Source organism: Coniosporium apollinis, assembly GCF_000281105.1.
Source record: "Coniosporium apollinis CBS 100218 chromosome Unknown supercont1.7, whole genome shotgun sequence".
Taxonomy (NCBI): domain Eukaryota; kingdom Fungi; phylum Ascomycota; class Dothideomycetes; genus Coniosporium; species Coniosporium apollinis.
In genome coordinates this window covers 565719-580864 of record NW_006913269.1, presented here as the reverse complement: position 1 = coordinate 580864, position 15146 = coordinate 565719, and the positions used below count along the sequence as shown (strand labels likewise).

The window sequence follows — 15146 nt, the reverse complement described above, 5'->3', positions numbered from 1 at the left end:
GTCGAAGTCGGCGGGAGCCCATCACGTGATTCTCTCGTAGGTGTCAAGGCATGCATATGGACTCTCTCATGGCGCAAGGTCTGAAGAGGTGAAACCAGAGTCTCTCAATGTTGCCTGACGCTGTCCTTTGCTCTATCACCGCTCTACAGCGCCTTCTAGCCCAACTCAAACGCCAGAACACCAATCATGCCAGCCAATCCAACCTGGGCTACCTATCCGCACTCCGAGCTCCTCGCGAATGCAAAACAACACATAATAAATCAAAGCTGTACATCGTTGTTGAGAAGCCGCACCTCCTCGCCAGGCTTGAACGCCGGCAGTCCAATGTACGGACAGCCATCGCAGCGGAACGCATCACCAAGAGCGCAGTTGCCGCAGCTGCCGACCTTGCCCTGTACCGTAAAGTCGACTTCCGCCAGATCATCTGCATCCAGCTTCATGGCGTTGAGAGCATTATCGGCGGCCGATCGCTTAGCGGCATCTTCTGCTTCGATCTTCTCCTTCAATCCGCAAGTGCAGTCTTTGCAGGCTCGACGGCGCTTGCCCGCCTTGGGCCGACACTCGGGAGCTGAAGTAGTGAGTCAGTAACAGGCTCTCTCGCAGTAAAACTGTCGATACTTACGTTGTGTGATAGGCCGAGCAAGATCTGCTTCCGTCAAGAGATCGTCCTCATCGATAAGCTCGTCATCCTCGCCGGTGACTATCGGCATGCCGAAATCGTCGCTGAAATCCACAAAGCCCACACCAGCCGGCCTTATCGGTTCATCTGACATGCTCTTCCGCTTGCCGTTTGATGTGAGTGGCACCGCGCCGTTGGCATTCGCCACTCCGTTTGTTGCAGTGTCTGCCTTCTTCCTGCCAAGTCGCAGCGGTACAGCAGCGCTCCCTACGTCTTCTGGCTTCACCATACTGTCTGCTCCGCTTACTAGACCGGCCAAGATGGCCTCTGTCCTCTCCGCGCCATCCAGACCAAACGTGCCGTCCTGACTCCTAAACCTCCCGCCAGCCTTGAGCGCCTGTACCAACTTTGACATGACGTCTCTCCCAAGAAGTCTCTGGCTCTCTACCCTTGTTCCATCGGCATCGGTGAGGAGGAGAACAACGTCGTAGGTGGCGGCGGGAAGGGAAACGAGGCCCAGGGCCAGACGATCTAGCATCTGAATGTCCGTGAGAGTGCGGTCGTGGGCCTCTATGACGCGATTGAGCGCCTCCGGGTGCGCTGATATTGACGGCGGTGCAAGTAGCAGCGTGCGCAGGCTTGAGGCCGCTTTCATGGTGGGCGGAGGAGGGGTAAAGTCGAAGTCGCAGGTGTTTTCTATCGTGATTGAAGGCGCCATGGCGGGGTCTGTTCGTTGTGGTGTAAACGTAGGCGTTATTTCAGGTTGCGGAGTGCCCTGAGTGTAGTTATGGCGAGTTGTGTCTTTAGTGTTGTATCAAAAGCGTATCCAACAAATTTCCGCGGGAAGTCGCCGCGGTTGCGTGATGCGGATTACAGAGCCGGATCTTGGCACCGAAAGTCGGCAGTTTAATCCCAAAGAAGCATAGTTGGCAGATAAGGCGGCCGTTAGCGGAATCCGGGGTATGCAACATGCCGCGTCAGAATGTTGTTTGGAACCTTCGCTCTCATTCTGAAAAGCAGCTCTCAATCCAAGGACTGACCCAGCTGTGAAGCTTCAGGACCACCAAGGCAAACGGTGCGAACCATTCTAAAGTAGACCTGGTCACTTACAGTGGCTCACCAAATCACGCCTTTCGGATAAGAGAGTCGTTTGTAGGGTAACCTAGGGACAGCGGGCGGGAGCATGCCCGTTGTACCTGAGCATCCACAGGCGGCATCCTGCAGTGACTCGGAACTGGAGAGGAGGCCTGGGCACAGCTTCCCGGGCTGTGTCTGTCTGTCGGCATACCCCGCAGCCTGAAGGGCTATCAGCTCCCCGCTCCCCGCTCCCCATGGGGAGCTTTCCATCTGTTCTTTACGCTGTCTGAGCCCTCCACGAACGGCTCATACACCATCCCGAGCCGCGAACATCTCTGATCCAATCACTTGCATCGTGTTAAGACAGACCTGCAAGGTACAGAAGCGGAACGGTGGCGTCACTCCTGTGGCTTGGCCAGAGCTCCACTTGTGGTCACGAGAGCAGCTGGGGAAGCTCACCGAACACCCATTCCCGAGCTCTGAACATCTGCAACACCTGCAACATCCTACAAGCCATCCTAGATACTCAGTAACCCGCCTCAATCTACACCGTACTATACATTCCTTCATATCAGTGAGTCTGTTCCCTCTCCGCAACCCGCCATTGCGTCACGCCAGGGCTCCCGGAAGCTCACGGAGCAATCTCCTACGAGCGACATCGAGCGACATCAGGCTCTATCCGCGTCCCTAGAATCGTCAAACCCAATGCTGACTATACGCTCACGCAGTGACTCGCTCGCACAAGCACAACGACCGCGACCACGTCGGCCTGGCTGACGGCACCGCCGATCCGGAAGCTCATCTCCCTCGCTACTTCGCCAAGTCCGGCTTCGCCGGCGCCGACCCCAAGAAGACGAAGAAAGAGGGCGGCGGCAAAGGCAACTGGTACTCTCCCCTTCCTCACAAACCTCCCCATCTACTAATCCGTCCAACCCCAGGGGCCGCGACGGCGACGAAGTCCAAGACTTCACGTACAATATGACAAACCCACGTCGGCGCTCCAACAGCAGCTCGACCGGCCCAAGCAGCGCCCTCAAGACCAAGTTCGAGACCGTCGAGGCCGAGCCCGTGTTCGAGGAGGAGCTGCACGGGCCCGTCACCGTTCCCGGCGGTGGCTCCGAGGACTCAGCCGCCGAGCTCGAACATAGCATTACGGGGAGCAGCAGCGACTTGAGCGTGCAGGAAGAGGAGTCGGGTAAGAAGATGTGAGGGGACGTGGGTTGATGGAGAGGCGTTTCTAGGGAGGGTATGTGGGAGTTAGCAGGATGATCTTGTGTATGCTGGTGGAACGTTGTTGCTGGCCATGCTAGAATTTCCCCAAGTCTCCATCCCATCATGATGACTGGCTGGCACTTTCTTGCTGGTCGAGCTGTGTTATTGTGGCCTCGATGGCTTCTCCTCTGTGGATCAGCATCTGCAGTTGACTTGGTAGCGATTCAATGAAGAATAATGTAAAACGCTCAACTTTGTGCTGAGCTCTACTTGCCCCATACATTAAGAGTTGTATGCATGCAGGCGCCGTTTCTGCTAGAAGCTCATGATGATGTCGCCATCGCTCGTCCCGTCCTGCGTCCATCCCCTTCCTTGTTCGATATCAATCTCGTGCATCTCAACAAAAGGTTCGAGGTAACTATCTGCCCCGCTTCTGCTTTCTGAAGAGGGTGAAATACGTTGCCCAAAGCCACTATCAGTAAAAGACAACCGAGCAGGCCTGCGTGGAACAGGCATAAGCAGACCCTCAGCAGAATCATCAGCGCCCTGATCTGGAGGCCATGCGGGCATAGAATTCCATAGACTCTCCGGGTCCTCCAAATCTTCAGGCTCCTCCAGCTCGTCAGGCTCCGGGTCGAACAACAGATCATCATCCGAAGGGTAATCGTCAAGGCTGTCGTCGGCCCAATCTAACAGCTCATTCTCAGCGGCGAAGGCAAGCAGGTCGTCTCGCCTGTTGGCTGCTGTTAGATCTTCCAGTAGGTCATCACCATCCTGTCTGGCCATAGCAACTGCGTCTTCTGGAACCTTCAGCGGCTTCAGTCGTCTCGCAGCTTTCTCGTCGAAGATCTCTCGTTGCAGAAGCTGCCACAGCTTTGTAGAGATCGTGTCGTACGCACCGCTCGCTGACAAGGGTGCGGTCACGTGAAAGATCGTGTCCTCTGTACTCGAGTTGCCCTCAGCGGGATCCGTATACTTCGTAGCCAGCGTCTCAATCTTAGATCGCAATGACGCCGATCGAGCATTCTTGTATAAGCTGTTCGATAACGCGTGCGCGATTGTGGGAATGAAGACCGCACGCTGCGAGACAGCCTGCCTGTTGTCAGCAATTAGAACCCCAAGCAGAGAAACAGAGTTTTAGTACCGGCAGGTAACCTGGACTCCACAAAGCGGGAGCGAACTCAGACAACCTCGCCACAAGATCGGTTCTCTTGACTTTCAGACCGGGCGGGAGCTTGGTAGCTCGCTCACGTATTGTCAGGCGGAGGGCTGCATCAACTAGCTGGGTCAGTTTGTCTGGGCTGACACTGTCTTCATGTTCTTCATCGACTTCGTCCTCTGGATTCAAGGCAGCTGTAGTCCATTTCGACGAAGGTAGAACGTTGGCGGCATCCACGTGACCAGGACCATCCGTAGGTTGACGCTCTTCCTCCCATAGAAGCTCATCTGACGGCGACGTGCACAGTAGAGGTCCTTCAAGCAGCAGTATATCGTCTTCATATAAGCTCGACTGTGAGGCTGCCTCTTCCAAGCTCTCAAACCACGCATCCTCCTGGCTGTTGTACAGCCCGGATAAGGAGTCGGCAGAAACGCAAAGTCTTCTCTTCTTCCTCGGAGGTTTTGTTTTAGTGACACGAATCTTGAGGTTGATGGCCTCAAGGGCGATTTGCTCCACCCCTTCAGGAGGCTTGACATCCGCAAAAGATCCGCCGAGGGAGAGCTGGTGATGAACGTTCTTCTGCGGTACGTCTTCAAGGCGATCATGATCCAGTTTGATGCTTATCAATCCTTTCGAAGAGCCTAGTCCGTCAAGACCTGTGTGCTCTGGCGCTACCCATGTTCGTAAGCGTAGCTGAGCCCACATCTAATCGACGTTAGCATCCGTCCTGTAGGTTTGGAATATTCACAGACGTCGGCCTTGTAAATAGCTGCTCTGAGCGACTCAAGACGTTCATCGTCCAACGGCTTCCCATCTATAGTCACTTCAAGCTCCAGCTGTAGGCCTACACCCCGGCAAACCCATGCCGCTTTTGATGTAAGCCAGTCCGAACTGTTCAGATGTAAGTGCTGCGAGGTTAGTGTGCCATTTTGCACCTTAGAGGTTGTGATGCTCGCATTGAGAGCGAGCTGTAGTTTGCTTTTTGGGCAGCTCAGACGAAGATGTCCCAGATTTGTTATTGTAGACATGGAGTCTGGTTACCGACCATCTTCGCCCGCCTCAAAATAGCCGGAATATGGTTTAGCCTGTCTAGTTGAAGGACATCGAGTCTCTCCAGAAATTTGATGCTTGGTCGGAGGTTCTCGGAGTTTGCGCGGAGGGAGTCCCGTTGGCAGCGGGTCGTCCCGCAAGCTCACCAATGTTAAAGCAAACAACCACCCAGTCTTTGAGATGTAGCTTGAACAAGAATCTAGCAGAAGTAATGGCGTCTCTACCGAGAACAGCATGGAAGCGGCTACTACGTACCCAGCGAGTAGCGAAGAATCAATTGGAGCTTCCCAAACTGCGACGCGTCGACATACGAAGCTTCCATGCAACCACGAGGCACGCGACAGACGGGGTATTCCAGGCATTGACGCAAGCCAGGATCCAGACACCATGGATCGAAGCTCTCCGCAAGAAGCAGAATGAGGGCCACGATCCTACCCAAGGCTCCGGCAAGCCAGAAACCCCCGCAAACCGCAGCCTCGAGCCCAAGCGGATGTCAGACAGCTACCACAGCGTGGTAAGCTGTCACCTGGCGTGTGGGCACAGGTGCATGACTGATTGATCCAGTCCTAGATTCTGCCGCTTGCACAAGATCCATGGCTGTCTGATACTTACCTTAATTCATCTGGTCAGATCAGGTCTGTTATACGGAATCACTTCTCAGGACGCTGCGTATAGCTGACCATCTGCAGGCTTGGCACCATTTTCATGGACCTCGATGCTTTGTCAGGCATCATTGCGTACAAGCACACAGGCGAGGATGTAACTACGGTTACAGCAGCCTGCGACAGAATCACCATCAATCACCCCCTGACTGAGATATGCGACCTCGAGCTCAGCGGTCAGGTGACTTATGCTACCGGCAGAAGCAGCATGGAGATTTCAATCCAAGTTGCTAAGGCGCCCAAGGAGGGTCAGAAAGTCGAGGACGAGGATGTCCTGCTGAACTGTACCTTCACGATGGTGTCGCTAGATCCTGGGACGAAGAAGTATGTACAATGAGTTATTCGGCCTCTGCCCTCGGTAACGTGTCTAGACCCGTACCCATCAATCCCGTCATCGTCGAGACAGAGGAAGAACGCCGTCTGTTCGAGAGAGGCGAGCGGAACTCCAAGCGCAGAAAGGAGCGCGCCCGGACGTCTCTCCTCGAGCACACGCCCAATGACGAAGAGAGCGATCTAATCCACGCCCTCTGGCAACGCCAACTGCAATACCACGGCAAGCCCTCTAACCTCCATGTCCAAAGCCCCTCACTAACAGCACCCCTAGACCCCAGCGACGCCCTCCGCAAACCCGACAACGTCCACTTCATGGACGCCACCGTGCTGCGCACCGCTAGCATAATGCAGCCCCAATACCGCAACCGGCACCACTTCATGATCTTCGGCGGGTTCCTGCTAAAGGCAACCTTCGAGCTCGCCTTCTGCGCCGCGGCCTCCTTCGCGCACACACGGCCAACCTTCGTCTCGCTCGACCCGAGCACATTCCAGAACCCCGTCCCCGTGGGCAGCGTGCTCTACCTGACCGCCACCATCACGTATACCGATCCGCCGCTCGTGTATGCAGTGAGTGACGAGAAGGATGCGACGGGCGAGAGCCGGTATACGCGCATTCAGGTGCGCGTGGATAGTAAGGTTAGGGATGTGGAACATGGGGTTGCGAAGCCGACGGGGCAGTTCAACTATACATTTACGGTCGATAAGGATATCAAGGTCATGCCGAGGACGTATAGTGAGTTCATGATGTACATTGATGCCCGCAGGAGGGTGAAGCAGGTAGCGGCGAGCATCAATGAACAAGAGCCGGCGGTGGGCGAGCGCGTTGACGCTGGGGAGAAGAAGAGGGTTACGGAGTAGCAGTGTACTGTCCTTGATTGGAAAGAACTGGAATATTGAGTCTAGTGCAAACTGAATCTAGAACGCCACGTGCTCCTGCGCTCAAACGCTCGAAGCAAGCAATACCAACAGACAAACCAACCCCGATTTTCCTCCTGCGCCTGATTCCAAAGACTTGATATGTACCATATCACCCTATATCAACGCCTACTATGGAACATTCTGGTCTACTAGCCAACAGAGTCAGCCGCCAGTCCCACGTGCACCACTCAGGCACTCTCACCTAGTCGGCTACCACATGTGCTTTGTCTGGCTATATCTCATCCAGCTCGAACTCCAGCGCGACATCTTCGGAGCAGTCCGAGCAGTAGTAGTTGCTGAAGCCGCCGCAGGTGACCTGCATGTTCTTGCACATGTCGACGCTCCATGCATCGTACGAGTAGCCGGACAGCAGTCGGTTATGGCAGACCTCGATGCTGTTGGCCCAGAGGTAGTAGTCGCAGCCGCAGTGGTACCAGGAGTAGGTGTAGGAGCACATGACTGGCGGGTTGATTTGGGGAGTGGCGGTTGGGGCGCGCTGGAATGGGTTGACGGACGAAAAGGCAAGGTTTCTTCAAAGATTGTGAGAAGTTGGTCCTGCGGCGGATTAAGTGGCTGTCCAGTGATGCTCGCATCAAGAATATGGAGGAATTACTCACGAGTCTGCCGTGCAGCGCAACTACAACAAAAGCGAACGGGGATACGTAAGGTCGTCGTGTTCAATTCCGATTCTCTCTCGACGGCCCTTTCTTGACAGTATATACACTTTCCCCCACGACAAGTCTAGAACCTTCTTACCCTCTTTCATCTTTGTCCCCTCGTGGGGCGCGCGTGGCTATTTTATCTATCCTTTGTCCTCGCCCGAGATCGGGTCCAGCCCTCGTAGCCATGGCAACGCTCGAGCACTGGTACCCATCCGCTGGGTACCACGATGCCAGAGCGCACTGGCTACCTGGCATAAAGCTTCGGTCTCACTGCTCGACGCCCGATGTGCACTACATTGGCGGCATCTGCCAGCCTACGCGGATGTACCTTCGGACATCCGGTTCGCGGAGGAGGTACGTAGCGCATGCTTATCTTGGCCTCAGCGCCGGTGAGCGGAAGAAGAAGTGAGCAGTCGCGTGTCCTTCAACCGTTCATGCACGCGCCCTGCAGCAACATGGGACGGTATTTCTGCTGCTGCAGGAGAGAACCGGATGCCGCGTTCCGCATGCGCCAAGCCGGGCGTTCAGGGAGTTTCCGAACCCGTTTGAAGGGGGCTTCATGATTGGAAGCCCTGGATTTGCGGCTGCGTCGGCAGGGTGTTGGCGATGAGGTCGGGGGGAAGGGGCGGTCAACAGGTGAGGTGGCTTTCGGAGGCGGCGGGAACGCGGATGGGAGGTCAGCGCGGGACTGTGCGGCTCTTCCTTTGTGAGTGCGCTTTGGGCATCGTGAGACGAAAGACGGGACATGCTCGTGGATGTGCAGTTCGGCGGTGTGACAAGCAGACTGCATACTCGTAGTACGCGGCGAATTAACAAGTGCCACGAAGGGCCTCAAGCCTCGTAAGCTTCTGCGGCAGCTGCTGTGAACACAACCTGGAACATCTCCTGCTCAGACAGCGGTCGTTACGGGCACTACAACCCGCTCACATAAATGCCCTACACCTGGATGGACCGAGCAGTGCTGCAAGCGCATGCCAAAACAAAAGACTTCCTGAGGTGCAGATAAAGAAGGTCCGCCGTTATTAGCGCCAGGTACTAGCGCCATCTGCAGGCACCGCATTCTTCGACCAAGTGGCTGCGTCGAAAGCATGCCGATGCACGAAAGCCGCGCGAGCTGGAATCAAGGATGGGATACGCACGGTACTGTTATCTTGAGGTGAGACGGATCCAGCATTCAAGCCCCGAAGACCCAGCCGCGAACCCTGGGGGCTCCTCATCGCATTCATGCTGGGCAGATCCCTTGCGCTGAGCGTCCGCTTTCGCCGCAGACGTGGAATGTCCTTCTAGACAGGACTGAGTGGACTTTTTGAACTGCGGTGTTCTACGGAGAAATCTAGTGTTACCGTTTTGGGAACGATCTTGGAGGTGTTTGACCATCACACCTGAGTGCATTTGAACCGCCAAAGCGACTGATAGCAAGGGAATGTGGACCACCGCGAACGCAAGCTAGCTGTCAACTAGAGAGTTGCGTGTTCTGCTTGAGTATGACACTGTTAATAACTGGGCGTTTCCGGTAACGATGGTCAAGGATGCTTGATGACCTGTTCGATACTTCCGTGCCGCAGCGAGATCTCAACGCTATTTTCTCTATCATAAACTGCTCATTACCAATAGAACGTACTGAGACAGACGCGCATAGACTTGGTACGAAAGGGTTGACAAAGTTATGTTCATTTGATGAGAATATACAAGAATCCCAAAACAGGGCCAGATATCCCGCAGGCGAACCGGCGTCTTAAATACAGATACTTTCATTTGCCGTGAGATTCCAGCAGCTCCTTGTCATACTCTAGCCGGTTGATGTGCTTCTTCGAAAACTCGAACGCTGAGAAGAAGATCGCATTGACGACGCAAGAGCGCATCATGGACACCCACAAACCTGAATCGATAGTACTACGTTAGTTTACATTCGAGGGTAATGGAGAAGAGCGATGACGTGGGACAAGAGCATGACGCCTACCTCGATACATGCGCCGATTGAAGAACTGGATATGCGGCCTCTTCGGCTTCGCGGTGCGGTCGATTTGTGTAGTCAGGCAGTTGCGCTGGTAGATGCTCTTCGCCGAGTCGATAGGGTATATCTATGGGGAATGTCAGCGTTGAATGAAGAGCCTGAGGGCCAGCCTCCGAGACACAGTGACATACGCAAGCCCAGCTGACAAGCCCACACAAGCCTCCCGCAATAACGACCGCGAGCGGCGAGGTCGGAGAAGCGCCGCGCCCGTTCGCAAGCACCTGCTTCGCACTCTCGTACGTCATAAAATAGATCGCTGTGCCGATAGTATCGCGCACTGTACTCAGCTGCCGTCAGTGCTGATTCCGCAAACACCCGCTACTACACCCAGTATCTTTCTGGAATGATGGAGCTCTGCTAGCACTCACATAGATGAAACTGCAATCCCGAATATAAACCCCGAAAACCTCTATGCTTGACAATAGCCCGCGCCGTCTTGATCGTGCCCATCTGCTGGTAGCTCTGGATCCGTTTCCGCAGCGGTTCATCTACACTCGATCTGTTGCGGTCGTTCATAAGGACGGCGATCTGTGCACTTAGCTTCGTCAATTCGAAGGGACCTATTCAGACACGATCAGTACCTCAACCCGCTCATCTATTATCAAAAGCTGTTCATCTTACATGCGATAAACGTTATGACCGCTCCTGCCGTTGCGCCCGCAGCACCGAAACACGTCACCGTCCCCAGCGTGGGCAGCGCATCCTTTGTATTCGCGATGACGAGGGGAGAACTGCCGGTGGCTCTGCGTATCCAGCCGTCGTACGTGTACTTGGCCTTCTGGTAGATGGAGAAGGAGACTGTCCGGACAAGTGTGATGCTCGCTAGGGGGGACCAAACGCCTGTTATCGGTTGCTATCAGCGGACGTCATACCCAGCAGCTTTCTGAGAGGAGCAAGGCTCACCGCGCCAAAACCCGTGAACGCCCTCTGTTCTATACGTGTGTCGAACGCAGTCCGCAAAGTTGTTGAACTTGTATCTGATGTGCATGTGAGCACCTGCCTTGCTAGATTGGTAGCTGAGAAGAGGGGTCCAGCACTCACGCCTGCATCCGCGTCTTTACAGAGTCCAAAGGATACTGCCACCCCCTAAGTCAGCCCTCTCTTCCACATCACCCCTGAGCTCCCACAAGGAATCCCCTTACAGCAGCCAAAGTGCTCAACAAGCTGCTCGAGCTCGCCGCAATCTCAGTCCTGTACTTCTTCATCCATCGCTTGCTCTGGTGGCTCATGAGCAGCGACGCCGAGGGCGGGAGCCGCGGCTGCTGCGCGGCGCGAGCATCGTCGGTGTGGTCGGGCATAACTGGCGGTCGCTAGCTGTTGAAGACGGGGCACGTCCTCAAGGCAATCGCGACGGGGCCAGTAGCCAGAGGTGCTCCATGAAGGCGTCTGCAGTCCTCCGGGGGAAGATGGTGTGCCCGTCCCTCTGGTGGGTCAATTGCAATGGCAATGGTGATGCTCAGGGGAGCTCTGACGGACGGCGGACGTGGAGTGCAGCTTAGGATCGAGCTTGGTGGTGGTGGTGGTTGTTGGTGATACGGGCGAGTTGTGGAGGCTTGACGTTTGCTGTAGCACCCGAGACGGTGGGGTGCAGCCCGAAATCATGACTGCGGAGGGATTGCCCCTCTACCGCTGATTGGTTCGGCGGTTGCAGCGGTCATACACAGCAGCGATCGCCGTTGAACTGTTGCCAGATCGGTAATTGCATGCGGGTGGTTAAATATTTACACTGCAGTCGTGACAGCTTCCACAAGCAGTATGTATGTATGGGCATGTCTACGGCCCTTGTGCCGCCCAGCCAGAATGAATCTCAATGAACATATGTTGTCAGCATCTTAGAACATTACCCAGCCCAACCGCCCAGGCTGCTCAGCTACATTGCTGATGAAGCGGTCAGCTCACAGGACATGTGTCGAAATGCGTATCAGAATCAGGATTTATCTGCCAGTTGACCTAAGCTAACCCCAGCCGTTCTTCCCGACTCCCCCTTGAAACCCCAAACTATGCTCAGAGCCCCGTCGCCAAACCTGCAATGCACCGCCCATCTCCACAAACACCAAGCCCGATAAAACTCAACCACTACCGCAAACGAACTCATTGACCGCACCGTCTATTGCCTCCCAACCCGCCATCTCCCTCAGAACCCCAGCTACTTCGACCCGTTGCCACTCACGACACCACCCCCTTTCATCGCATTCACCATCGCGAGACCATTTGCCGGGAAGCCCGTGCCGGTTTGCCCGCCAGCCTGCACCCCGTTCCCCATCCTCATCGGCGGGTAGGGCAAGCCCTTCGGTGGCTGCATTGACACGGGCGGTGGCGGCTTGGGTGGCAGATGGGCGGGTGTGCCCCATTTGGCTATGCTGCTCTGGCCAGTCGTTGCAGGACTCGTTGCAGGCTTCGGTGACTTCTGCGCGAGAGGCTGGGGAAGGGGGTGCGAGAACGGCTGAGCGGTGCCAGCGGTGCCTTTGGGAGCGCTGCCATTGTTGGTGCTTTGGGTGGCACGGTTGGAGCTGAAAGAGGGAAGCTGGGGGGTCGCAGGGCTCTGGCGCGGGAGTTGGGGAGACATTTGGAGGGGGAAGTTGGAGTAGCCACTCATGCTTGGCGAGCCTATTGGGATCGTGCCGTGCATTGGTGCCGGGCCTGCGCGGCCGCCGGGGACAAAGGCTTGGCTCTGTGGGTTGAACTGCTGACGATTGTAGCTTCCAGGGAGCGGGTGCTGGGAATTGCGCGGCGGCTTTCCGTTCTGATAGGGAGAGGTGGGATACTGGCCGTACATGTGCTGCTGCTGCTGCTGCTGCTGCTGGAGTTGTCCCTGGTTGGTGGGCATGCCGGACGGATCAGTGTAGCCCATTTGCGGGTATTGCATCTGAGGCAGCTGATAAGCGTTTTGGTACTGAGGCTGCGCCCAGGATGGTTGAAGGGGCTGCGATTGAGGTTGAAAGGCAGGGTAATTTGCCAGCGGCGGAGAAGGCATTGTCATCTTGGCTGATCCTTGAGGGGGTGTGTTCACCATCTGGAATGACTGCATCGCAGTTTGGAAGCTGGCAGATAGATCATACTGGGCTGGTGGCGAGTAGCTCTGGCCACCAATGACTGGCGTACCGGCAGTGTAGTTCTGTGGCCAGCAGTATTGTCGCTGAGCACCCTGCTGGGCCATGTAGGGGAAAGTACCGTTGTAGGCTATCGGCGGCGACGCATTTGAAGGCATGGCTGGGTACTGAGCTGGTGGCATCATGGCGGGATAAGTCCCGTAGTACATGTCCTCTTCGGAATATCCGGCAGCAGCTTGGGAGGGACCGTAGTACGAAACGAACTGTGATCGGGCTTCAAAACCGTCATCGTTGTTGCCACGCTGCTTCTTGCCCTTCTTCTTGCCAGAAGCGGAGCTTGAGCGTGACGCATCTTTATCTCTGTCCTTCTCTTCTGCAGCAATCTCTCCATCCGCCTTCGTTTCCTCCACGTTGCCGAAGATGCGCAGTCTAGCCTCGTTATACTTGGCTTCCCGCTCTTGACGGGTGAGCGCAGCCTTGCTCTTGCCCTCACCCTCGCCACCGTCACTACCTTCCGCCTCGGATGTGGCCTTTGACGCTCCTTCGGAATTGGTAGATGTATTGACGCCGGAAGCATTCTTTCCTCCATCTCCTCGACGCATAATCTTGCGTGCTGGCTGGAGGTTAGGGGGGGTGTTTGCACCAGTGGGCGGATTCGATATACCAGACAACGGAGGGGGCCTACGGAAGTCAGTTGTCGAATGGTCGTGTCTCGCAACGATATGAACCTACAGTCTGGCTATCGTCGTTTGCTTGAAGATCCGCACAGCGCTGAGAGAATCATCTAGCACGTGACCGAGGTCATAGTAGTCGGCCAATCGGTGGGTCAACATTCTATAGAAAGCGTTACACTGAGGCAAATCGGTAGAAGTGTTTCTAAGCTATTTGTTAGCGATTGTGAAACGATAGACGCGGTCTACATACTTTGAGTCGTTCACGAAATCAATGATGTCCTGCTCTGTTTTCAGCACAAACAGCCTATCCCTGGGAGACTCGAGAGCTTCGAGCAGCTTCTCATCTGGTGCGGGTTGTCCGATCTCTGGAACGACAATCTGCGGACTGTCGTTGGCTAGACGTGGTCCAAAGACAGAGACAGAGCCGGTAGGAGAGGCCGTTCCGAAACCCGCTGCCCCATTGGCAACCGCAGGCGATTGGAACCTATTGACCACAGCCGGGCGCGGAGTGAAGGGACCCATGACAGGTATCTCTTGCAGCTGATCGCGAAAAGCTTTCACTCCACAATCTGATCCAACTCTTGATCCTGCGACAACCGAACCGGGCGCTGAGAACACGTCTTCCTCTTCGATAGCCCTCGCACTAGCACTGTCATCCGGGCGGAGAGACTCTTTCTCGTCCAATGCGAACGTCGTGGCCGAAGTCACGCTTTTGCCGTCCAGGCTCGGCGGCTTGCCAGAGCCACTTGACGACGACACCTGTGTAGTGTTGTCGTCCGTGATAGACTTGGGAAGACCAGCGAGCGGATGCGTACCGTCTAGGGGCCGCTCCTGCCGCCGCGGGTCGCGAAGAAGGACCTGCGGAGTGACCTGACCAGCGCGCCCAATCTGGCGCACCTCTTCACCAGTAGGCTCAGCACCTGCATTGTCACCGGCGCTACCTTCTCCGCGTATGCGTGGGTGGCTAGTGACCACTACGGTCGAATTATTATGGGACATCAACGACATCTCTGTCGTTTTCGACGGAAGTTTTGGTGGCATAGCAAGGTCCTTTCGAACTTGTGATCTGAGGGCAGAGGCAGCAACCTGCGGCTGTTAGCGAGAGCACCGAGAGGACTGCCGTGCGGCCGCTTCTGAGCATGGGAGATGTACTTTTGCGAAAGACGGCTTCAATGCCGTAGGCTCTACGGGTATGGACGCCATTGCGACCGCGCTGACGTGCTCCTTCCCGGTAATCGTTGAAGATGCGTGAACTGAGGTCGCAGGCGTCCCGTCCGAAAAGCGCCAAACAGCCGGTTCCCCGAAAGATGTGGATGTGTTGTACGGAAGACAGGTAAAGTCAAGAAACGGGTTGCTCAAGGAAAACGGTAAGCGCCGGGAGCAGTGGGCTGGACATGGTGGACCCGCGACATGAGAAGGTTGGCCAAGTATGTTACGCGCAGGCGAAGGGTGAAAAGGTGAGTTCGTAGGTACCGGTGAACGGCCAACTGCGTTCGCTGCGCGTGGTGGACCCACAGGTGCTCTCCTGGATTTCCGAACTCGCGCGCTCACGCTGGAAGTGAGGATCTTGACTCGTCGAGGCGACTGGATATCCGGTAGCAAACCGCGTCCAGGGAGGGGTCGGTGTTGGTGTCGGTGTCTCTTACCGGTGACAGTTGCAGAATGCTCAGGCTCTCGTGCTGACTGAGGAAAGCCCGTGTGCTCGGTGAGGCTTAA

At 55.7% G+C, this 15146-nt stretch overlaps 7 protein-coding genes across 7 annotated transcripts; 2 read left to right on the top strand and 5 right to left on the bottom strand.

Annotated features, from left to right (window-relative positions):
• Positions 1-260: 260 nt before the first annotated feature.
• W97_02098 (uncharacterized protein) lies at positions 261-1337 on the bottom strand (the record flags this gene model as incomplete). The annotated part of the gene is made up of 2 exons (XM_007780000.1): positions 261-568; positions 623-1337. 2 exons carry the CDS (start codon positions 1335-1337, stop codon positions 261-263), a joined length of 1023 nt encoding a protein of 340 aa, XP_007778190.1.
• A 465-nt stretch (positions 1338-1802) lies between these two features.
• W97_02097 (uncharacterized protein) lies at positions 1803-2905 on the top strand (the record flags this gene model as incomplete). The annotated part of the gene is made up of 3 exons (XM_007779999.1): positions 1803-1893; positions 2425-2581; positions 2635-2905. The coding sequence occupies 3 exons, from the start codon at positions 1803-1805 to the stop codon at positions 2903-2905; spliced, it is 519 nt and encodes a 172-aa protein (XP_007778189.1).
• Positions 2906-3223: 318 nt separating this feature from the next.
• On the bottom strand, positions 3224-4772 carry W97_02096 (uncharacterized protein; the record flags this gene model as incomplete). The annotated part of the gene is made up of 2 exons (XM_007779998.1): positions 3224-4000; positions 4053-4772. 2 exons carry the CDS (start codon positions 4770-4772, stop codon positions 3224-3226), a joined length of 1497 nt encoding a protein of 498 aa, XP_007778188.1.
• Positions 4773-5328: 556 nt separating this feature from the next.
• Positions 5329-6970, top strand: W97_02095 (uncharacterized protein; the record flags this gene model as incomplete). Its single annotated transcript, XM_007779997.1, has 4 exons — positions 5329-5631; positions 5688-5752; positions 5807-6103; positions 6151-6970. 4 exons carry the CDS (start codon positions 5329-5331, stop codon positions 6968-6970), a joined length of 1485 nt encoding a protein of 494 aa, XP_007778187.1.
• A 292-nt stretch (positions 6971-7262) lies between these two features.
• Positions 7263-7487, bottom strand: W97_02094 (uncharacterized protein; the record flags this gene model as incomplete). The annotated part of the gene is made up of 1 exon (XM_007779996.1): positions 7263-7487. The coding sequence occupies one exon, from the start codon at positions 7485-7487 to the stop codon at positions 7263-7265; it is 225 nt and encodes a 74-aa protein (XP_007778186.1).
• Positions 7488-9443: 1956 nt separating this feature from the next.
• W97_02093 (uncharacterized protein) lies at positions 9444-10694 on the bottom strand (the record flags this gene model as incomplete). The annotated part of the gene is made up of 6 exons (XM_007779995.1): positions 9444-9571; positions 9653-9773; positions 9838-9983; positions 10075-10266; positions 10328-10546; positions 10610-10694. The coding sequence occupies 6 exons, from the start codon at positions 10692-10694 to the stop codon at positions 9444-9446; spliced, it is 891 nt and encodes a 296-aa protein (XP_007778185.1).
• Positions 10695-11852: 1158 nt separating this feature from the next.
• Positions 11853-14438, bottom strand: W97_02092 (uncharacterized protein; the record flags this gene model as incomplete). The annotated part of the gene is made up of 3 exons (XM_007779994.1): positions 11853-13437; positions 13489-13632; positions 13681-14438. The coding sequence occupies 3 exons, from the start codon at positions 14436-14438 to the stop codon at positions 11853-11855; spliced, it is 2487 nt and encodes an 828-aa protein (XP_007778184.1).
• Between the last annotated feature and the right edge of the window lie 708 nt (positions 14439-15146).